The sequence below is a fragment of the Lissotriton helveticus genome, chromosome 4_1, assembly GCF_964261635.1.
Source record: "Lissotriton helveticus chromosome 4_1, aLisHel1.1, whole genome shotgun sequence".
NCBI lineage: Eukaryota > Metazoa > Chordata > Amphibia > Caudata > Salamandridae > Lissotriton > Lissotriton helveticus.
In genome coordinates this window covers 1,888,143,353-1,888,167,121 of record NC_136063.1, presented here as the reverse complement: position 1 = coordinate 1,888,167,121, position 23,769 = coordinate 1,888,143,353, and the positions used below count along the sequence as shown (strand labels likewise).

General features: G+C 45.3%; 1 protein-coding gene across 4 annotated transcripts in view; it reads left to right on the top strand.

Annotated features, from left to right (window-relative positions):
* LOC144827733 (sodium- and chloride-dependent neutral and basic amino acid transporter B(0+)-like) overlaps window positions 1-23,769 on the top strand; it is a 3,091,484-nt gene that overhangs the window by 631,299 nt on the left and 2,436,416 nt on the right. For all 4 annotated transcript variants that reach the window (XM_078685937.1, XM_078685938.1, XM_078685939.1 and 1 more), the window contains one exon: window positions 19,977-20,205. In XM_078685937.1, coding sequence (XP_078542063.1) covers window positions 19,977-20,205 — 229 coding nt within the window. The remainder of the gene's footprint in view (window positions 1-19,976; window positions 20,206-23,769) is intronic.

Here is a 23,769-nt window from a genome sequence, read left to right as displayed (position 1 = left end):
CAACGCACCACACACAGCTTAGGAGAGTCTGGGAATGCTGGGTACTCAATAGTTTGAGTATGCGTCTTAGTCCTGTGACTAACAGTGAAAGAAACACCAGAAGGGGAAAAATTTGGCCCGTGATGTCCAGAGCCTACACGTCCGAAACTCTTCGGCATGAAATCAAGCAAAGAAGCATTGCTAATTTTGCAGATAATTCCTTGCGGGAAAGAAATTCGTTATGCTGCCATGAAAGAAAGAGATTAAGCACTCTATTGACATCCCAGAGCTCTGAGTACCTAGGTTCTGGTGGAAGCGATAAAAGGAGACCCCTCAAGAGTCTACAAACAAAGGGATGTTCTCCCACCGGCTTACCATCCAATCGGGAATGTCCCACAGAGATGGCGGAATGGACGGTGTTGAGTGACCGATAAGCGAGGCCCTGCTGAGCCAAATGCGCCAAAAAATTCAAAATGTCGACCACCTCTGCGCCCACGGGATCACAACCCCGTCGCACACAACAACAACACGATCTTGTCCAGGCCGAACGATAATGCTTGATGGTACTATCCGACCAGGCCCTAGACAACACGCTCTCAGCGAACTGCGAAAGGCCCGGGAGCGACCATCGTCCCCTGTAATCCTCCACGCCATGAGGTGGAGAGAGCCGTCGAGAACCATCTGATGAGGAACTCCGTCTGGATTGAGGAGAAGCTCTGGAAAGTGGGGGAGTGGGATAGGAGAATCCCAAGAAAGGTCCTGAAGAACCAGAAACCACACTTGAGATCTTTAAACCGGCGTAATGAGAACCATGCGGGCCCGCTGTCGCCGGATCTGGGCTGAGACCCTTGTGATCATGGTGAATGCAGGGAACGCATACAGTTCCTCCTGTGTCCAATCCTGCAGGAACGTATCCGTGGCTGCCGCCAGGGGCTCCGGCCTCCAGCTGAAGAAATGAGGCAGCTGGTGATCCAACCTGGAAGCAAACAGATCCACAGAAAAAAGAACCCCAAAGGTCCTGTAGCCCAAGAAAAAATGCCAGGATACAACTTCCAAAGACTGGAGTCTCTGAAATGGCATGACTGTCAGTCGGCCTCCAGTTTCTCCCGACCCAGGAAATACTCCGCCCTTAACAAGATTCGATTGTTGAGGCAAAACTGCCAAAGATTCGCAGCCAGGTCCGAAAGCACCTTCGAGCGAGTACCTCTGAGGCAATTTATATTCCTGACCGCCAAAACGTTGTTCATCTTTAGAAGGATGCAAGACTGGACCCTGTCCTTGGTCCAACACCGCACGGCGAAAGAACCTGCCAACACCTCTAGGCAGTTGATATCCACGAACCGCCTGTGGAGAAACCCCCGCACCTGGCGCCCCAGCCTGATCTGCTCGCATCAAAGCCCTTGTCTGGAGCCTTGTCCCTTGGAATAATTGGAGTTGGAGGCTTGGCCGGTCGAGCGGTCCCTTCCTCTGCCGGCCCCACAGAAAACACATGAGGAAAAAAATGTTTTTTATAGAAGATTGGGCCCTATCTAAGGAGGTGAAAGTATTGACAAACTTTCCTAATTGCTTTATAAACGGCTCCCCAAACAGACCTCTCTGGACAACCGCTGCAGCCTCCGAATCTGCTAAATCCCCCAACTTTGGGCCCACCTTGATCAGAAAAGACTTCCTAAGCTCTGTGGAAAGTGCACAATTCGCGTTTCCTAAGAAAACTATTGCTCTCTGCGCCCAGCCAGAGAGGGACTCAGGCGAAATCAGGGCTCCCAAAGTTTTGGCATCTTCCCCGTGTCCAATATCATAGTCATAGGACCGAGGGCATCCAGGAGTTTATCCTGGCACGCCCTCCAGGAACGGTCTATCTTTCTTGGGGTCCTTGATAAACTTTGCGAGAAAAGTCGCCATCCTCGGGTCAAGCTCAGGCGTTTGTGCGACTTTCACGTCCAGGGAGGGGCGAGGGCATTTGGAATGCAGGCGACATGTGGATCCTGCTGGACACATCAGTGGCCACCTTAACAGAAGGCGTCCATTTCATACCGTGGATGCATCATCAGTTCAGAATCTAACATGTCCGAACCCCCGAGGGCACCTGAGAATCTGAGGGGGGCGGAGAAGAGGCAGGACCCCACGGCCTGGAAGGGCCAGGTTCCTCATCCGTATGCCTATGGTCATCATCGCCCATGTCCTGAGCAGGGCTGGGTGGATCAACTGGCACAAGAGGGGGAGAAGGGGGTACGGGAGGGGGCTGCGGAGCATTGTGGGCCATGAAGGCCTCACGCAGATGCTAAAAGTCAAAGCCTGTGTAGGGAGAAAACACACAGAGGAATAACTCTGGAACGTGCCCCTCTGGCCCAAATTTAGCCTGAAACCATGTATGCCTGAATTGCAGAAAGCAAACTACACCCACCGGGTGTCAGGAAAGGACACACACACACCGACTCGAAACCGAGCGTCCAACAGGCACGAGCAAAACTCTACGGACCCTCAACCAGGGGCGTCAGGCAGGCAACGGCAGACGGAAAGCCTAGGAATGCACAGGAAATTCCGCGTGCGCCACTACCAGCGAGAGGGCTGCTGCGATGAAAAAAAACACGTGGCAGCGCCCCTAGCGGTCGGGGGTGTGCACAGCGCCTCACCTAAGCAAACAGCCAGCAGAGCTGCGTTAGCCCAAAGCCGGCCCCAGGGGACCTCGAAAGAAAGGGAAAGGAGCCAGAGCTCAACCACCTGCACACACGCCGCACCACATGTGGGGAAACAGCGGGAGCGCATTGAAGCGGCCACCCGACCAGGCCCACACCAAGCCTGAGGTGAGGCGCCGCAACATGCTAAAGCTGTACAAATTTTGTAAAACTGAGGAGTTAGGTCCTTGTGGGGCATGGGGTAGGCTGGACCATATTATATCAAAATAACAACAAGAATTGCCTCCACCACACTTGTTTGCAAAGAAAACTTAATACAAAGACCAAACTCAAACTAATTAAATTTGACCCGGTATTTTTATTTATACCCTTCTACTTTAGGATTCTTTCAGGTCTATTTTTTCGTGTTTCAAGCAAAAAAAGGGAAAGGACTGTACATTCGAATAATTACATTAATATACAATGCTATTTACAAACATATTACATTCCAAAAAATTTAATTAAATAAACATCATACATCTCAAAAAAACAATACATCAAACAAACAAACATCATACATTTGTGTTTTTATCTTTGTATTCAATGAATCTATATCCAAAAAGGAAAGAACAAAGTCATAAATGGGAACACAATCGCCAGAAAAACGATTACTTCTTGCACTAGCACATGCTAGTTTCCACTGTTAATGTTATTGTTTGCTCCCGTAGGTGTGCCGACGCGTTTCAAATCCAGGGAAACAAGTTCCCCGATTCTCATCAGAGCCTTGTCACTTTTCTGTGTAAGATGTAAAAAACAATAAAGTTTTATTTAAAACCTAGAAGCCTTTAACCTGTCTCAAAATGCACTGCAAGGACTTTATATGTACCTGTACCGAGCTGATTCATGACCCTTCCAGATTTCAAAGGAAGGATCAAATTAACCTTTCTATTTGTCTCCTTATTGTCAAGGTCGTGACTCATTGAGTCCAGCAGGGTTAATTATTCCCTACAAAAACAAAGGATATCGTTTGTATGAGGCCACCCTTGTATTTCATGGACATACAACAAAAGGGCATGTGTGTGCGCAACTTATGTGCACAGATCAATTTCAGGGATGCAACAAGATGTCCTTTGGACACCCCTGCACCCTTGAAATCGCATTCTCAATTTGCGATTCGCTAATTGCGATTCACAAATTGAGAATGTCTTCCCATTCATTCCTATGGGCCTCTTGGCCCATAGGAATGAATGGGGAGGTATTCCTTAATTGCGACTCGCAATTTCCGAGTCGCAATTAAGGAATTTTAAGAAATCGCTATTTTTTTAGTGATTTCTTCATGCATTGCATTTTGCTATTCCTTAATAGCGAATCGTTATTTTTCGCTATTAAGGAATAGCAAAATGGGTTCTTGATGCATCTGGGGGAATATCCCTACCCTTAATTTGGGTCAACTACTCTATGTTTGTACATATGTGTGTGTTTGTCTGTGTTATTTTCTACATCTTCATCTTTGTAAGAGTCCCTCGACGTTTTTCGGGATATTTAGCACACTGCACAGTAGGAGCCTCACATTTTTTGCTCCTAGCATGTTACGATTTCAAGATAATAATTTGACGATGTAGCCATTATCGATTGTGACCTGGGGACTTACAAATGATTATGATCGAGCATTGCTTTGATCTATGTTATTCTTTTACCGATTGGAAATTAAGGCCCCCTCTGGTCATTTAACAATTAGTGTCCTATGCGACCCACTTTTTATTTGTATTGAGCTATCAGTGAACAACACTCAAATCACAATCACCCCACATAACCCTTATTAAGGGTAGGGAGTGTCACCCCCATTTCTTGATAAAACTCCAGGGATCCCTCCTGGATCACTGAGGTGTGACCCATACACACTGGTATTTTCCCTTTCTTCATTACGAGAAGCTCAAAATCAACATTCACACTTTTTTAACCCTACTGCGAGGACCCCAAATTAAATATAACATTGAGGTACCCCTCAGGTAGTGTTAATTCACTGCTACACCCCCTTTTTTTCTCTACACACCTGCACTCAATATCACAGCTTTATAAAAAAAAGATCTACTCCAAAGGGCCCTATTGCGGGGCCCGTGGGGTATTGCAGCGCTGACCACACGAGGAGCTAAGACCAATGATGAAGCTTGACACCCTCACGGATGTGTGAGGGCACCACTTCCTAATAAGAAAGAACTCACTTAACCCCTCCAACCACTTTTTCCAACCTGAGATTTAGCACTATAGAACAGCCAACCCTCAGTACTGTTATGTTGATTCATTGATGACAGATGTTATGAAAATGGTTACAAATATATACAATTGCACTAAAAAAGTAAAATACATGTTTTTTATTGTTTACATTTTTTTAAATTTCAGTTAAACACTTAAATTTTAAAAATATAGATAAATAAGAGAAATTTTCCTCAAGCATATAGTTTATTAACCTGCGATCTCATTGCTCAACCATCTATGCAAGCCTATGGCAAAGGACCACACTGGCTGGATGCACAAAATAGCTGCCAGCCAGTGCCACATGGTTCTAACAACAACACTGAGAAAGAAGGCATTGGGAACAAAGAGAAGACATGCCGCCCCCTGGCAAAAGCACTCTGGCTGCCTACACTAAAAAGGACACCGAGCTCATGGTGAAACAGCAAGTAAGGAGGCATGGCCACAACATAATGGTAGAAGAACAACACATACAGTCCTATGGCAAAAGCACACTGGATGCCAGGTGCATGGTCACAACAACAAGCAGAAGGCCTGGAAAACAAAGAAGACATGCATGCCTATGGCAAACGCACACTGGCTGCCTACACATAATGGCCATAGACCACATTTCCACAACAACAACAATCAGCAAGAAGACATGGACACAACAGAGAAGACATGCAAGCCTATGGCAAAAGCACACTGGCAAGAAGCAGGAAACCTGGAAAACAAGAACACATGTAGGCCTCTGGACACTCAATCAATCAATCAATCAATCAAAGCATTTCTATAGCGCACTACTCACCCGGAGGGTCTCAAGGCGCTGGGGGGAGGGGGTCCGCTACTGCTCGAACAGCCAGGTCTTGAGCTGCTTCCTGAAGGTGAGGTGGTCCTGGGTCAGGCGGAGGTGGGTCGGAAGGGAGTTCCAAGTCTTGGCGGCCAGGTAGGAGAAGGACCTTCCTCCTGTGGTGGCTCTTCGGATGCGGGGGACGGCGGCGAGGGCGTGGCTGGTCGATCGAAGCTGGCGTTTGGGAGCGTAGAAGTTGAGGCGGCTGTTGAGGTATCCTGGTCCTTGGTTGTGTAGGGCTTTGTGTGCGTGGGTGAGGAGCCGGAAGGTGATTCTCTTGTTGACCGGGAGCCAGTGCAGGTCTCTCAGGTGCCTGGAGATGTGGCTGCGGCGGGGGATGTCCAGGATGAGTCGTGCTGAGGTGTTCTGGATCCGCTGGAGTCTTTTCTGGAGTTTGGCTGTGGTTCCGGCGTAGAGGGAGTTGCCGTAGTCCAGACGGCTGGTGACGAGGGCCTGGGTGACCGTCTTCCTGGTCTCGATGGGGATCCATCGGAAGATCTTGCGTAGCATGCGCAGGATGTTGAAGCACGACGAGGAGACGGCGTTGACTTGTCTGGTCATGGAGAGGGAGGAGTCCAGGATGAAGCCCAGGTTGCGTGCGTGGTCAGTTGGTTTGGGTGCGCTGCCCAGGGCGGGGGGCCACCAGGAGTCGTCCCAGGCGGAGGGTGAGGATCCCAGGATGAGGACTTCCGTCTTGTCCGAGTTCAGTTTCAGGCGGCTGTTCGACATCCAGTTGGCTACGTCTGTCATCCCTTCGTGCAGGTTGGCTCTGGCGGTGGCGGGGTCGTTAGTGAGGGAGAGGATCAGCTGGGTGTCGTCGGCGTAGGAGATGATGTTCAGGTTGTGCTGGCGTGCGATGGCTGCGAGGGGGCTCATGTAGACGTTGAAGAGGGTTGGACTGAGCGAGGAGCCTTGAGGAACGCCGCAGATGACTTCGGTGGCCTCCGACCTGAACACTGACTATACAAATTTGCCCCGGCCACATGGCATGGGGAACAAAGGCAAATGGTGGCCTATAGCAAATACACCTACACACACACACTGGCCAGACAAATGAAGCATGGTAACACAGAGAACACAGCATTAATTCATAAATGGCAAAAACCCTTCTGAGTACGGTTCTGTGGCAAGTGATAGCACAGTTGATACAGACTTGAATCAGATGCTAGCCACCATGCAAAACAGTCTAAATAAAATAGATGGGAAGATTGATTCCCTTTCGTACCGCATAGATAGGATGTCTGAGCACCTCAATAAACACAAGACATGGACACAACAAAGAAGACATGCAAGCCTATGGCAAAAGCACACTGGCAAGAAGCAGGAAACCTGGAAAACAAGAACACATGTAGGCCTCTGGACACTGACTATACAAATTTGCCCCGGCCACATGGCATGGGGAGCAACGGCAAATGGTGGCCTATAGCAAATACACCTACACACACACACTGGCCAGACAAATGAAGCATGGTAACACAGAGAACACAGCATTAATTCAGAAATGGCGAAAACCCTTCTGAGTACGGTTCTGAGGCAAGTGATAGCAAAGTTGATACAGACTTGAATCAGAAGCTAGCCACCATGCAACACAGTCTAAATAAAATAGATGGGAAGATTGATTCCCTTTCGTACCACATAGATAGGATGTCTGAGCACCTCAATAAACTCACAGAATGTCTGGACGCCGTGGAACAAAGTTTGGCGGAAGCAGAGGACACCTTTAACGGAGGCGCGCAGGCCCAGGTAAAAATGGAGAAACTACTGTGTAGTGTACAAGTTAAGGCAGAGGATTTGGTGGCCCGCTCCAGACGGAATAACCTCCGCTTTGTTGGGATACTGGAGTCTACAAATATTACAAATATGGGACAATAGGTGGAGCAGCAAATGGTCACTCTGTTGGGTAGGGAGAACTTCTCTACTATGTTTGCAGTGGATCGTGCACATACATTGTTGGCACCGAGACCAGCTCTGGGGGCCCCCACGTTCTATAATTGCAAAGCTTCTAAACTACAGAGACAGGGATTCTGCCCTCCGCAGTGCTGGAGAGCTTCAAGAACTACAGCTTGAACGTATGACTATTCTATCTACCCTGATTTCACCCAGCAGGTGCAGGAGGCTCGGCGCCAGTTTGCTCCAGTGAAAAGACGTCTGCGTGAAGTGCACTTGGAGTATAATATGTTGTACCCTGCAAAGCTCCGGGTCATAGAGGATGGGTCCTCGCACGTCCTCATAGACCCAAAGGAGGCACTGCAGTTCCTTAAAAAGCATGAAAGTGTGGATCGGAAAGCAAAGTCCCCTAGTCAGCAAAAGGGCAAGAAGACTGAGAGGTCTGATCCTAGTGAATGTTAAACACGGAAGGTATGCTAGTTATTACAAACTGAACATGCTTTGGCGCTGGAACGCTAGCCTAGGCTCATTAGTGTCACCACCATTACTGAGACACTAAGGGGAGGTCAGGCTGAGAGATACAGTGCCAGTGACTGTTATATAGACTATATATGTTTTTGGTACATCAGGTGTCTGCTGCTAGGGCGAGATTGACTAAGAAATTAAGGCACTGGACACTCCAGAGTACAGGTATTCACAGTGGGGTTCCTGACCTCTCAGCGTGGGTCTTGTCTCCTTTCTTGTCATTGTGGAGGGTGGGCCTACTACCGGTTGCGAGGCATGAGTTAGGTCCCCCCCTCTGGCTGTGTGGGAGGCATTCTATAATCTGAATTCAGAGGGTGTGCCGGGCAGCGAGGATCTCTCTGTCTTGAGCCGCATCCGCCCCAGAGTGTGATCCACGCAGGTAATGTTATGTTTCTGTTTGTATTGAGCAATGCCTTGTTTTGGGAGGGGGGCGGGTCACTTGATTATGCAAAGTTTGGGACTGCATAGCATGGGAGGGGATTGGGGGAGTTTGGGTTGTAAGGGGGTTAATGGTAAAGCACAACACTCACTGCTGTCTCACCTGAGTTGCATGAGGTTTCATCGCAATAATATACTGAAGGGTCATTGGCATGTAGGTTAAAAATTAGCAGTTTAGTGAGGTTTAAATGAGTGCCAAAATACCCGATAGGTAGTGGCATATCTTAAGCGTCATAAAATAGATATCGGGCAGCTGCAGGAGACTCACATTGCCCCTGATGGTAAACTGCTCTCACAAAGAATTCTTCAAGGTTCGGCAACATATGCAGGTTCCACCTCGCATGCCAGGGGAGTGTTGGTGTGGCTCAATCCGAAGTCAGGGGTGACATTGCAGTGCTTGCGTAGGGACCCTAACGGTAGGTTCATTGTTGCAAACTGTTGTAATGCAGGGCACCAAGTCATAGTGGTTAATGTGTACAGCCCCAACTATGACGATCCTCTCTTTTATCAGACTCACTGCTATTACGAATAGAAGAGGTGCCGATAGTTTGGGGTGGTGATTTTAATTGCATATTAATCTCAAATAAAGATAGATCTAAGGGCCCACCCCGATGACAACCGGCTGCTGCTGGTGCTATCACCGAGATATTTAACCAACTAGGACTGACAGATGTGTGGAGCCCAGATATTGCTGGATATACCCATTACTCAGTCAGCTATGGCATTCACACATGCATTGATTTCTGGTTGGTCTCTAGATCCATACTACAGCGAGTTAGCACATGTGAGGTACTCCCCAGAACATACTCTGACCATGCTCCGGTCATATTGGAGTTGGACGTTGTTGCTGGTGCGCCCGGGCCCTTTCTTTGGAGATTCCCCCCGTTCTCATTGCTAGACCCTGTATTTAAGTCAGAATTGGTGCAGCTCATTGAAACGTTTTTTTAAATAAATGTAGCCTCTGTAGACAGCTTTGCTACAGTGTGGGAGACGTTCAAGGTGTTCATCAAAACCGGTGATACTGCACTGTTAGAGGGGATTGAAAAGGCATTAGAGGACTTTCATGATACAGTGGATGGGGAGGTTAAGAATCCAGGTAAATACGCCAGCCAGGGAATATGATGAAGGGGACCGTCCGGGGGCTACACTTGCGAGGCATGTCCAGAATGGAGGCTGCAAAAATCTCTGAAATTATAGATAAGGAAGGGCATAAGCTTACAACACCTGAGGATGTGGCCAACAGGTTTCACAGATATTATACAGAATTATACACTACCAAAGCCACGGCCAACGAAGAGTCAATAAGACACTACCTCAAACACATTCGAATGACATTGCTCTCTAATACTCATAGGGAACATCTCATGGCTCTTCTTCAATCTGGGGAAATACAAGCTACGCTTAAGTCGATGTGTTCAGGTAGCGCCCCCGGTTCCGACGGTCTCACTGTGGCATTTTATAGAGCCTTCCAGGAAGAGGTCATCCCACACCAACGACCCTGTATGAGGAAATGGTTGAAAGTGGAACGATGCCCCCTTCTATGAGGGAGGCCGTTATCGTTACATTGCTGAAACCTGGGATGTCTCTAAACGTCTGTTCCTCATACAGGTCATTGTCGCTTTTAAATGTAGATATGAAGATTTTTGCCAAAATATTAGCGAATCGGTTGGCCCCTTTGATTCCATTTTTAGTTAAATCAGAGCAGGCAGGATTTGTTCTGTATATAACCTGTGCACTATATTTGAAACAATTCAAAGAATAGACCCAGCAGTGAAGGCCGTAGCAGTTTTTCTCGATGCCAAGAAGGCATTTGACTCGGTAGAATGGGGATTCCTGAAAGGAGTCCTGAACAGAGTGGGAGTACGCGAAGAACCCCTATGGCTGATTATGGTATTATATGCCAGGCTGGGGTCCAGAGTCAGGGTGGGCTACACTGTCTCTAGTCTTTTAGATATAGCTCAGGATACCCATTAGGGATGCCAGCTCTCCCCACTGCTATATGCTCTTGTGGCGGAGCCGCTTCTTTGTGCGCTCAGGAAATATAATAGCCACAGGTCTCGGGGCTCCGCAAAAATTGGTCTAAATCAATCATGTTCCCCTTGATCCCTTGCACCACTCAGGTGCAACTTGACCTTCCCTTGCAATGGTCCACTGACCCAATTCGGTACTTGGGGGTCCAAATACATACTAACCCTGAGCAAGTGCTCACTGAAAATTATGTTAAGGCCATTTCTAGGCTTGAGGACGATCTTGGCAGGTGGATTAGGTTGCCCCTCTCATTGGTGGGGTGCATTTCTGTAATTAAAATGGTTGTCTTACCTACATGTATATTCTATTAAAAAATATACCCATTATTCTGCCGATACGCATTCTTACCATACTGAGGTCATTGATGATCAAGCTTGCGTGGGCAGGCAAACAGCCTAGGGTTAAGTGGAAGACGCTGATACTGCCCTACTCTTCTGGAGGACTAAATGCTCCAGATATAGAATTATATTACAGGGTTGCACAGGCTTAAATGCATGGATCGGAGGATATGCCGTACCGCCACATCAAAAAGGTTGTTGCTGACCCGGTTCCCCAACCCCATATATTTTTTTTACCAGCCCAGGCAGAGACACGCAGTCTTGGACTCTCTGCATGCTACAGTTCATGCATGGAAATGCCTCTTAGAGAGGCAGGTGGGGACTCTGTTGTACTCTTCGTTAGTCCCCTTGCAGTGGTGCATGTTTTTCCTGACAGTAACTGAGGTCGAAGTCACCAGAGCGCTACAGAAATTGGATATGATACGGTTGGGGAACTTTTTTGATGACGGGGTAGTTTGTAAGTGGGATGATGTCCCTAAAGAGGGAGTAACCCCCACAGCACTGGACCAATTCCAATACCTAAGGGCCAGGCATGCTTGGCGTGAATTGCTAGGTGATGATTTACAGAAACCAGATGAGATACTTACCCTTACGTACATCATACAGGCACATTCTCCCCTAAAGCTGGTGACCCGGATGTATGGGTTGCTACAGGGGCACAAGAGGTCTCTCGTTGAAATGATGCCAGGACTGGCAGAAAGATTTATATTTTGACATTGATAATAGGAGTTGGCAATACTGCTGTACTGTCACTAAGAGTATTTCCCTAAATAGCAGACACAGGCTCATTGATTTTAAATATATTAATAGAGTGTATTACACACCAGAAAAACTCTGCAGATATGGCTTAAGGGACACCGGCTTGTCATTGATGCCCTGAGCAGACAGCTTGTTTCATTCACGTTGCATGGTACTGCCCGAAGGACTTAGGGTTCTGGGAGGGCATTTACTGAAAGTTGAGTGAGATGACGGGGCACTCGCTTGCTCCGAGCCACTTAATTGCACTGCTTGGGCTAGATAAGGCCATTAGGAAACTGGTAGTGTTTGGACTTTTGTTAGCTAAACGGAGCGTCGCCATTAGATGGGGTAGAGGTCCCATACCTACGACTGATGAATGGGCCACAGATATGCTATATTTTAGTACACAATCTGATGCATATAGTGAACTGTTGCCTCCCCATAGCTGTCCCAGAAGCTTCTGGGGATTGTATCAACACAATTTGGTGAACAAGGAAATGGGGGAAATTAAGGGTGAATACGATCCTGGTTAATGCTCCTCTTTGTCTTTGTATTGTAAGATTTGTATGTTCCAATGGAATCTTTTGTAATGTATGGATTACACTGTTTAGATGTCTTGATAGACAAAATACAATTCTTATTTCTTCTTGCTTCCATTGCAACGGACAGGCTACCTTTTCTGGGCATCCTTTCAATATTGTGATGATTGCCTGTATGCACATTTAGATATGTAACCATTGTGACCAAATATTTTAACTTGCATGTTATCTTTGTTCTACCTTACAAGAGAGTACTGTCGTGCTAAGTACTGTTGTGCTGATGTTAAAAATGCAATAAAAAAAATAAAACATGCAGGCATATGGACACTGACTGTACAAACTGGCCCCTTTCCGCATGCCGTGGGGATCAAAGGCAAATGGTGGCCTATGGCAAACACATACATGCTCACACACTGGCCAGACAAAGGTGGCATGGTAACACCGAGAACACACCATTAATTCAGCAATGTCACAGGCAAAAATAAACAGGAAATACCATAAAAAAGGCACATTTTCTTTTTTAATCTAATGCTATGCATGGCCTAAATCATGTTTCAATTTAACAGTCACCACAGAAACTGTTGTTTCATGCACCCATGACTTGTACTGTGCCTACTGGCAGGAAAGCCCACTGGCCGACTAGCTCACATAGTGGATTAAATCAATATTGCAAATTTATGAGAAAAAAAAATGGAGAAAATGTTATGATCCGTGCAACATTTTTCATTTATAAAAGAAGATAAACTACATGCACAAAAATAATTAGGCCCCTCCTGAAACTGCAGGCCACCCACCACAATACATTTTTTAGTTTAAAAGTACCGATGAATCCAGATGCATGCCCCCAATCAAACAAACAACACCCTCATATATCAGTTTTTCAACGTAGTTGTGAAATCTCAAATGCAACATCCGTAAATCCTACACTATATAAGCAGCAGAGAAGGAGAGTGCTCCTTCCAGCTCCAAATCCAGATGAGAAGTCACCTGGAGAGGGATAAAGCACTGGGAGGAACCTGCTGAACAAGAAGTTGAAGTTGGAGACTCTGGGGCACCAACCGTCCATTTAAGTAGTTTTTTTACTCCAAGTCTTAATTTTGGAAGATTTTAATGCTTCTCAAGAAGAAAATCTTCCCAAGATTGCAACTGCAATATATCCTGCTCGTTCATGATTTTGTATGTCAAAAAACATCCACCAGAAGTCCCAGCCACGCCGAAAGATGTCGGCGACCACAAAATCTTGCGGGAGATTGCCGCAGGGTAGCAAATCTTATGGTGCTTCCAAACGGCTAGGAAATCTAGTGGACAATCGTGAGTGCCCGCCAAGTCGCTCCAGTGCGCGAATGGATATTCCTCCCCTCTGTTAAGTAACTCCACGTTCTATGCAGAACACAGAGTTACAGAACGCTGCAAACTCTGCTAGAGTTGAGGAGTTTTACACGCAGGCTTAAAAGAAATCATGCATCCATAGATTTCTATGGACAGAATTGCTTAAAACCTTTTGAAAGTTATATTTTGAATTGTGCATGATGGATTTCGTCATTTTGGTCTTGTTTGGTTTAGATAAAGATGCTTTATTTTTTTTAAACTGATTTAGTGTCCACAGAGCCGGGTCTGGTGGCTCAGGGGACTAATGCATCCATTGCAGGGGCCTGTGTTCGACCTCATGGTCACAGGTGCAAATCTCAGTGGGTCCACTCAGCCTTTCATTCATCTGAAGTCGATAAAATGAGTACCATTGAGCTGGGTAACAACGAACATCTGTTATTCAGCGCCAAGGGACCTCTGGGGAATGTGCGCTTTACAAATACACATGTTACATATGTAGTGTTTTTTACTGTGCTACTGTGTGTGTCTTGTACAAATACTTTACACATTGCCTCTGAGATAAGCCTGTCTGCTTGTGCGAATCTCCCTAGGGGGAGTGCAGGGGTTATCTAGGTGTGTAACTCCCTTATCCTGACTATATGGAAGGGTCCCTTCTTGGACAGGGTGCAGCCCACTGCCATTTAGAGACCCCAATTTCTAACAAGTACTATTTTGAAAATGACACTTTTAGAAAGTTGTCATTTTCCAGCCTGAGCCAAATGTGACTTCCTACCCGGGTTCACTTTCTCCCTGGAGCTGAATGGCTCCTTAATTAGGTGTGATGTGGCGTCCATAGCTGATGCAATCTGTGCTGTGCCCCGGAACATAACTTCAAAAGGTACCTACCCTCTCACAGGCAAATGTGGCTCACAACTGGGTCGGCCCCTCTTGTGGCCTATTAGAAATTCCCAGGCACCAATCCCAGTGAGAGAGGGGCTACCCATAGTACTGGGTTTGAATGACCACAAAGGAGGATTTGGCACAACTCTGGGTAAGAACAGGGAGCTCTGCAGAGGGGAAGAAAGGTTCTGCTTTGTTGGTTTTAGGTTGAGAGGGTCCCTGTGGATTAGTTTACAATATTACACACATACCATGCTGCAAAAGTGGGTAGGGTCACCTCTTGGAACTTTTAACCCATTAGTTTGAGAGAGGTTAAGACTCCCCCCACCCGCTGGCTAGAACTGGGCATACTTTTTTCACCCTAGTATTCTCTTCAGGATACATCTGAATATACAATATACATTACTGGTTTAGTCAGCATTGAAATATTAAATAAACTAAAAATTGAAAAAGGGGATGACACAAGGACAAGTGGATAGCAAAAAGTCCTGCAGTTAAATTAAAGAAGTCTAAATATACAAAGGAATGTTATAGAACTTCAGGATTGGGCTATATACTTTTATGCTAACAAGGCAAATAAATGTTATCTTGTTTACATGTGCATTAACAATTACTGAGAACAGTGTTAGTAACTAAACAAATGTAAGAAATATTTTCAATTTGATGAAGGTGTTCACCCTGTAACACCTGGCAAATGTATAAATGTTAGCAAATTCTTTCTATTCAATTCATAACCTATTTTTGGAATAACATAGCGCATTTAAACAGGGTGAAAAAAAATTGAAATATATGTGCCAAAACATTACAAATATGATGGGTCCATCTCAATCTAAATGGTCACATCTACCCCTTCCTTTGCTAGTCCTAAATTCTCACCTTAGAATTTTACCCTATAATGTGAATACTTGTGGATAGTCTCATCTTCCAGAGTAAATGTCTGCCTGTCAGGCTTTGATGATCATTTCTTCCAATGTTCCCGTAAATGATTCCTTTTGTACCTCAGTGTATTTCAGATGCACAGAACACATTTTCTGAATCAGAACTTCAATTAATAGTTAAAATATAAAGAAGAATATTTTTGATCCCAAATTTCTGAAGCTTGAAACTGTTCTTGTTAAATTTGACATTGCTTTCAAGGAGATAAATGATTTGTTAAATGGCACACTTAATGGATATGTGTGTTACATATAAACAATGGAAGTTAAGTCCACTTTGAAGAAAGAGGACTTTATTCACAAAGGTAAACTTACACTTTTGTGTAAGTTTATGATTCTGTGCTACTCGTAATAGGATATATAAGTAGTATCTTTATGAGTGAGGAGTCTCCACATAAAAAGACAGGGCTTTTTATGTGCGGAGACTCCACACTCTTAAATATATTACTCGTAAATATATTTTTGAACAGCAAACAATTGTAAACGTACTCAAAAGTGTAAGTTTACCTTTGTGAATCGGGCAGAGTTTCTATAATTGGCATCTTCTGTAAAGTTCTTTATTACAACATTATATAATGTTTCATCTAATTTGGATGATTGTTTTTTATGCCTCCCTGTGTTATTATCATTTCTATGTAAGGTCTTTTAACCATTTGCTTTTCCTTTAACAAAGGTATCTGTTGTTATTCTTATTGGAAGGTACTTCTGATTCATCTATTCATTTAAAAAAAGATCAGGGGCCATCAAACACACATTTTTCCATGAGATTAGTGGGCATTTTTGCAGAGCTTCTTCATCACAGGGTACATGGTATTACATATGGTGCCCCAAATATTTGTGCCTCAGTTTCTGTAGTATGAGTCGTGTGGCACAAAACGTGTACCAGTGCTATTCTAAGTGAATTTCTTCTCACTTGAATGGGGCTTTCTCACATGTGCCTGAGGACGTGACCCCAAAAAACTGATGAAAAGCTTTCGCAATTGTGCCCAGGCTGGAATACAGATATGGACAAAATGGCAAAGAAACTACCAGGAGGTGCACTACGGGGTGAAACACAGTTAGTGCACACTTTTTAGATCAACCCTTGGGGGAGTATGGCGGTCCAAAGGCAGAGTTCATGTGGCCCATGGAGCCATCAGCCAGCGCCCGAGGGGCTGGTCTGCTAGGTGACTGTATGGGATATTTTCTTTAGATTTGTCGGCCTATTTTATGGTCTGGTGGGTCCTTTTTTACTGTTGATTATCCCTGATATTACCATAATCATTGCTTGTAGCAAGCACAAATGCATGCAGTTTCCCATACCTTGTAAATCACCTTCACAACATGTCATTACAAATTTAAAACTGCCCTATTTGCAAATGTGGTACACTTTTTCAGCTATCTGATTCGGTAACACAAGCCTTTTTATTTTGGTGTCTGAGCTTATTTTCTGTCCCATTCTGACTCTGTCCAAAGGACACTCCAGCCATCTCTCAAGAAGGGGATGTTGTTGCCTAATGCAGCTGCCTGCAGAAGAATTTGACCACCCTAGTGGCTGTGGCTCCTTGGAACCTTATCTCCTTCTTTCACTAAAGTGCTCTCCTCAGTGCAGGTGTTAAATAGAGTTCATGCTGGGCAATTACTATTTTTCCGGTAATGAGACTCACTGTTCAAGTCTGTGCCAGGTGCAGCCACTGTGCTGTTTGTTGTAAGCTAGCAGAGTGCACTCAATGTGTTATTTGGCCAAATTAGTCATTTAGGAACCAAATTGGTTAATGGGTTTTCTTGCACGTTAGTGTTGGGGCCTCACTAACAAAATGAGCTAGCCTCTGAATAAATAAGTGAAGAGGTATGAAAAATATATATATGTCTTGTTAGATTTGGGGGTCTCAAGTTGGCACAGGTAGGTACTTGTGACAAATAGGGACCCTTGCCTCTAGTCAGGGTAAGGGGCACACTCCTAAAATAACCCCTACTCACCCCCTTGGTAGCTTGGCACGAGCAGACAGGCTTATCTCAGAGGCAGTGTGTAAAGCATTTGCGACCAAATACAGTAACCCAGGACAACACTACAGATGGACACCACACAGTTGTATATTAAAAATAAGTATTCTTTATATAGACTTAACACAAGACCACAACGACAACAATCCACAATACTATGCTTAAGATGGTAGTTTTAGCTTAGTTCAGTTCACTTCTTAAGATAAGACACTTTGCGCCAATGTACCTTACGATGCATTGGGCTTCCACAACAAGCAATGTTGCAGCGATGGAAAGTTCCGGTGCAAAAAAAAGCGTCACGCTTCTCAGTTCGATGCGTCAGCTGCAGCGGCGACACCCTTGTTCAGCGATGCGACGGCAACAGCCTTGGCTGCAGCACTCTTCTCCGACGTTGCGAGAGGCTTCCGCACAATGCGACAACTACAGCGGCGACATCCATGATGCAACGGCACTAGCTCCGACGGCGGCGTGCTTCTCCATGGATGCGAGGCGCTTTTCTTGATGCAGTGCAATACGACAGCTACAGCGGCAACATCCAAGATGCGACGCGACGCGACGCCAGCAACAGTAATGGCGACATGATTCTCCTTCGTTGCTAGACGCTTCTCTCGATGTGGTGCAATACGACAGCTACAGTGCCGACATTCAAGATGCGACGGCAGCAGCTGCGACGGTGACACACTTCTTCCTCATTGAGTCGTGCTTCCAGCTCCTTGCGACACGCAGTCCCTCAGAAGGCCCCAAAACAGTAGCAGGCACTTCTAAAGAACTCTGGGGAGCTGGGAGGTGAAGTGTGTTGTCCCTGAGACTTCAGTAGGAGGCACGCTCTTTTCCAAGCCCTTGGAGATCCTTCACAAGTTGAAAATAAAGCACACAAAGTTCTTTCTCCTTTCTTTGGCAGTCAGGCAATCCCTGCAGGCCAATCCCCAAGCAGCACTTCAGCTTAGGAATAGTCTTTCCTCAGTTTCTTCAGGTTCCTCGCCTCAGCAAAGGTTTCTTCTTGTAGTCCCAAAGTGCTCTCATTTCTTTGGATCAGGGTCCCAATATTTATACCCCCAAATCCTTTGTCCTCTGAGGGCCAAGGGGCCTTTGCCTAGTCCAAACCAGATCTAGAGCACTCTGTTTACATGACTCCTTTTTTCCTTTCACAGTGCAGAGCTGAAACATCAGACGCCCCACAGGCGGTGGAGCCAGCATTGTGGAGGAAAGGCACAGCCCTGGAGCACTTTGTTGACATGATTCCTTCTCTCCTTTCACAGCGCAGGGCAGAGACGTCAGACGCACCACAGGGGGTGGGGCCAGCACTGTGGGGGGGGGGCAGGCACAGTCCTATTTAGGTCCCATGTGCAACTCCTCCCTTCCATCTAGATGCAGATCTCTCTATTCACCACTGGGCTGACTCATTCTGTCTCCTGGAATCCCTCAGCCCTGTCACTCACAAACTCCAGACAAGGAATACGCAACCTAGCAGAGGCAGACTTGGATAGTTTGACAAGAAAATACCTACTTTCTAAAAGTGGTGTTATCATTCTGAGTTCAGGCATACTGAACTCGAATTTCTACCATGTTCCATGAGTCAGTTAGGATTATAAGATGTAATAATCTAACTGCCATTCTGGCCTATGGATAACAGGTAGCCTTGCAATAGTGAAAAAAGAAAATGGCTGTAATTCACTATTAGGACATGCCACACACAATCAGGGCGTGTCCTACCTTATACTTACAATGCACCCTGCCCTTGGGCCTACCAGTCTGATATGAAGAAAAGGTAAGGTTTAGGGACTGGCAAGTGAGTGCACTTGCCCAGTCAGCATGGCATGGCAGTACCAGACTACACACAAACTCTGCAATGGCAGGCCCTAGGCACACTTTTACAGGCTGTATGCTGGGTGGCACAACCAGTGCTGCAAGTCCACTAGCAGCATTTGGATTTACAAGCCCTGGACACACTCCTTGCACTGTACTAGAGTCTGACCAGTAATCCAAATCAGCCAATCATGGAGTCACTAATCCAAACATCAATTTATAATAGGGAGAGCATATGCACTTTAGCACTGATCAGCAGTGTTAAAGTGCCCAGAGTCATAAAATAGACAACAACAGGTCCGAAAAAATATAGGAGGAAGGCAAAAAGTTCAGGGATGACCCTGCAAAAAGGGCCAAGTCTAATGTTGGAAACTATTAGGGATAACTGTCAGAGTGTGGTGTGACAATGGAATTATTCCAATATTTAGCCTAACAAATAATAAGGTGGGATTGAAGGTGTCCCTTAGGGTGATCTCCCAAACATTTTGCACACTTACCTCAATTTTTACCTTAAGACTCTGTGCACTTTTGCTTGACCAGGGCTCAGACCCAAGTTAACCAACAACCCAGTTTCTCACTGTAGGTAAATGACTCACAATATTTATGTAGACACGACCGTTCCTCAAAGAATGAGCTACAAAATGTAATCATTGATTTGCCTTGATCATGGATACATCGGATTGATTTTGGCATTTTGAAGAGATGTCAAAGAGTTGTCTTCTCCACCTAGTAACAGTCCCAACAGTGTGGATTTGCACATGCCACAAGTTGTTTATCTGTTACATGTTCTTGTTTACATGCTATAGTTGCAGCATTTGAAAGGCAAGAAAGCTCACTGATTAAGAAGCACTGATGTCCAATTTTCCCTCTTCTAGGTTTGGAAAGATGCGGCTACTCAGATTTTTTATTCTTACTGCATTGCTTCGGGAGGTCTTGTGACCTTGTCTTCATACAGCAAGTTCAACAACAACTGCTATTTAGATGCCATATTCGTTTGCTGTATAAATGGCTTGACAAGTTTGTTCGCTGGATTTGCCATTTTTTCCATTTTGGGACACATGGCTCATGTCTTAGGCAAACCTGTATCAAAGGTTGTAGAATCGGGTAAGTGCAATAATAAAGCTAACGTTACAATAGCATGCAAATCATAACATGAAACAGCTCTTATCACAGCTGACAATATGGCTAAAATTATTTAATTTGAAACTTGTTCTCCATATGGTATTGTGAACCAGCATCACAGGGGTCACCCAAGTTACGGATGCATGGAAATTTTGCTTTACTGCTACCTTTCAGTAACATAGAAAATTCTTTACAATGTACCTATGTATTCTATATTGCCATCTAAAAATGAGTATTGCTAATGTGTTTGCAACCATACAATAAAAAAGAGTAGGCCTATCTATATATTTGTTCTAGGAATTTGATCACAATCAGAACCTCAAAAGCAATTTTTACTCTGACAAATCACCTATTTCTTAAAATAGATGGAAGGTTTTCTCCTTCTCTGGAAAGAAATTACAAATGTGCAGATGGTGTCAGAGTGAGCTGCCCTACATCTACAGGTTAATATCCCTCTGACATTTTAGTGGCCCAAAAAATGATACTCATTGGTAATTATTGGGGTATTAGGAGGTATATAAATACCATTACCGAGCGCTATGTAAAAAGCAATGCAGTCGTTGATGGCGGAGTCATTGTTTGGCATGATGTGTGGCTGGCCTCACGAAGTCTCTGTGTTCTTTCTCACAATCGTTTAAGAACCAGACCTAGGAATATGGGGCCGATTCACAGAATTAACTTAAGACTAAATCCTAAACTTACTACTATTTGGTATTCACAGAATGCACTTAATACTTCTGGCATTCACTGAATGAATTTACTACTTTCGGTATTCACAGAATGAACTTACTACTTTCGGTATTCACAGAATAGATTTACGACTACTAACTTTACATCCGCACCCGGGCCGCAATTTCCTCCACCGGACCACAATTTATGGCTCTACGGCAGGATTTACGATTCCGGCCCACAATTTCCAGCATTGTGTCGTAATTTCCGATTCCGGCCCACAATTTCCGGCATTGCGTCATATTTTACGATTCCGGGCCTTAATTTCCGAATCCGGGCCGGAAGATACGATTTTTGGCAGTTGGTCATGTTAGCCAAGGGTAAACACCTGTCCAAGTGCCTACCATCCCCCACCTTGGATCAGCTGATACACTGCAGCCAATCCCAGCCAATAGCTCCATTTTGCCATGATGAATGTTGCCAGTGCCTACCATCCCCCACCACGCTCAAGCTGAAGCCAATTAACACTAATTGACCAGCATCACAAAACACATAAAAGCAGCACACATTAAAGGAACAGGTTTGGCCACAGAGAGTTCATGTCCACAATGCTCACAGTGCCACAGAAAATGGAAATGAGGAGAAACAGGAAAGTTACTGGAGTTCATAGTCAGGCACCACAAACGCCTTTATAGACTCCCACCCTACTGCACCAGTGGGACACAGAAGGGAGCCCTACGGCAGCAGTTAGCCACTGCTGTCTCAGCATTGGGGGAGGAGAGGCGCACAGTACAGGACATAAAAAAAAGTGGCAGGACGAAAGACAGAGGGTGTAGGAGAAATACTCCAGGATCCTCCCTGCTGCATACCCTGGACCCAGCATCCGTCTTACCCGACTGGAGGAGGATATCCTCACAACAATACACCCCCACTTGGTCCATGGGCTGCCTGTCAGTGACATCCGCTACGTGGTACCAGGTAAATGGAATGAAAAGAAAAAGTGCATGAAAAGATTGTCTGTGTTACACTGTCATTGTGATTATGGAAATTGTCTAAAGTGTATACAAAAATATAGTCAGTCAGAGACTCATGTGTCACCCTCTACGTAGCACCAAAAGTCCCAGAATCCTTTGCATCAGAAAAGGCTAATCCCTCCCCTATTTGAAAACATGGGCACAGTACTGCTGACGTACATACACAACAATTCTAATTCAATAACTGTTCATATTGACTGAAAATGTGCAATGATATATGGAAATAAGTAGCAATTGACAAATAGCAGGGAAGCGCCAGTACCAATGCGACATGCAATTCAATCCTTGCGCAAACACGGATGCGTCACGTTTACATGGCGGTGCACTGTGGCGCAGGGATAGACAGATGTGTGTTGAATCTGATGGTGTGTAGGGGGGATTTGCTGGAGTCGTGTCGCAAGAGTGATGCAACTCCAATAATGTCCATGGACTGCCCATGCCTAACGTGCTGCGCCACACCTTACGTCTGCTTCAAGCAGGCGTAAGGTTGCGTCGCAGCGGCCTCTGAAAAGTGACTCTGTGAAATCTTGTAGATTTCACTGAATCACTTGTACGCGGCATATCCCAAAGGAATGCCCACCCTGCCTACATCAAAGCTGACACAGGTTCAATGTTGCGCCGGGCCTCACAACGTGACGCTTCACCATAGATGCGTCACGTTGCGAATAATTCTAAATGTGTCGTCTGTTGTACACCACCGCTGTGTCAAAGAAGTGATGCAACAGCAGTGTAAATCTTATTCAAGGGGCTTGTAAACCTGCCACAAATTCTCCAAGAGGTACATCAACCTGTGCCAGCCTAAATCACAAAGCAGTAGGTGAGAATATCATCAGATCAAAATATGTCATACACATATTCTGTTGTACATTTTCCACTCTGCCACGCCATTACATCCCCAACACACCACTGCTCCTACCTGCCCCGTCTGCGGCAGTACTTCCCAACACTGTTAGCACGCAGAATATATGGGCAAATCCCTGAAAAGTTCCACAAGCACATTTCCCATTTAGTTACTTTTCTCTCTTCTCATCCATTGACACATCCAGCGAGAGCACAGACAACTGCAGTAGCAGAGGTCACCGCATCTACTGAGAGGAATCGGCAACATTCAGAGGAAGGCATGACAACCACACTAACTGGTAAGTCAAACTGGCCAGGAGATGATCAAAATGCTTACATTGTCAGGAGACGACAGAGGGACAAATAGTGCCCACCTATGTAAGTCAATCAGAGATGCAAAATTTGCTTAATTACAATTGGAGTTGTCAATAGACATTCACCTTTACCATATGACATTTGTTAACAGCGAAAGACAAAATATAAAATGTCTTGGCTCATCCTACCTTTATAATTGTGGTACACAACATGTATTTCACCAACAGTCCCAGACCGGGGAAACCAATCCTGTAATCGAGTGCCACAACTAGTCAAAAGGGTGTGCCCACTATATTGTATTAGTGTCTGTAGATCTAATCAAGAAATCGTATTTGCACAGATATGGAAATGATGAACACGCAGTGAGATACCAGTCTCAGTAGTATTGACAATGCATCCACTGTCCAACTTCAAATGTTTCCAATATACATTAAATTGCACAGACCACACGGCTGGTCATGTACTGCGTACATTAGATGGATTCTTTTCTGGGCATCAACAAAACATGATAGTGGACCTTACCTCTTGATTCGTAGGCATGTAATTGTGATATAGGTAGCATCAAGGTAGTGGGCCATATCTAAGTTATATGTGGGATCACCCATTACATTATGTATGGCCCACTTCTGCAACGGTGGTGCCCACAACTGTTTGAGCTCGTCCTCTGTGCCAGAAATAGAGTGCATCA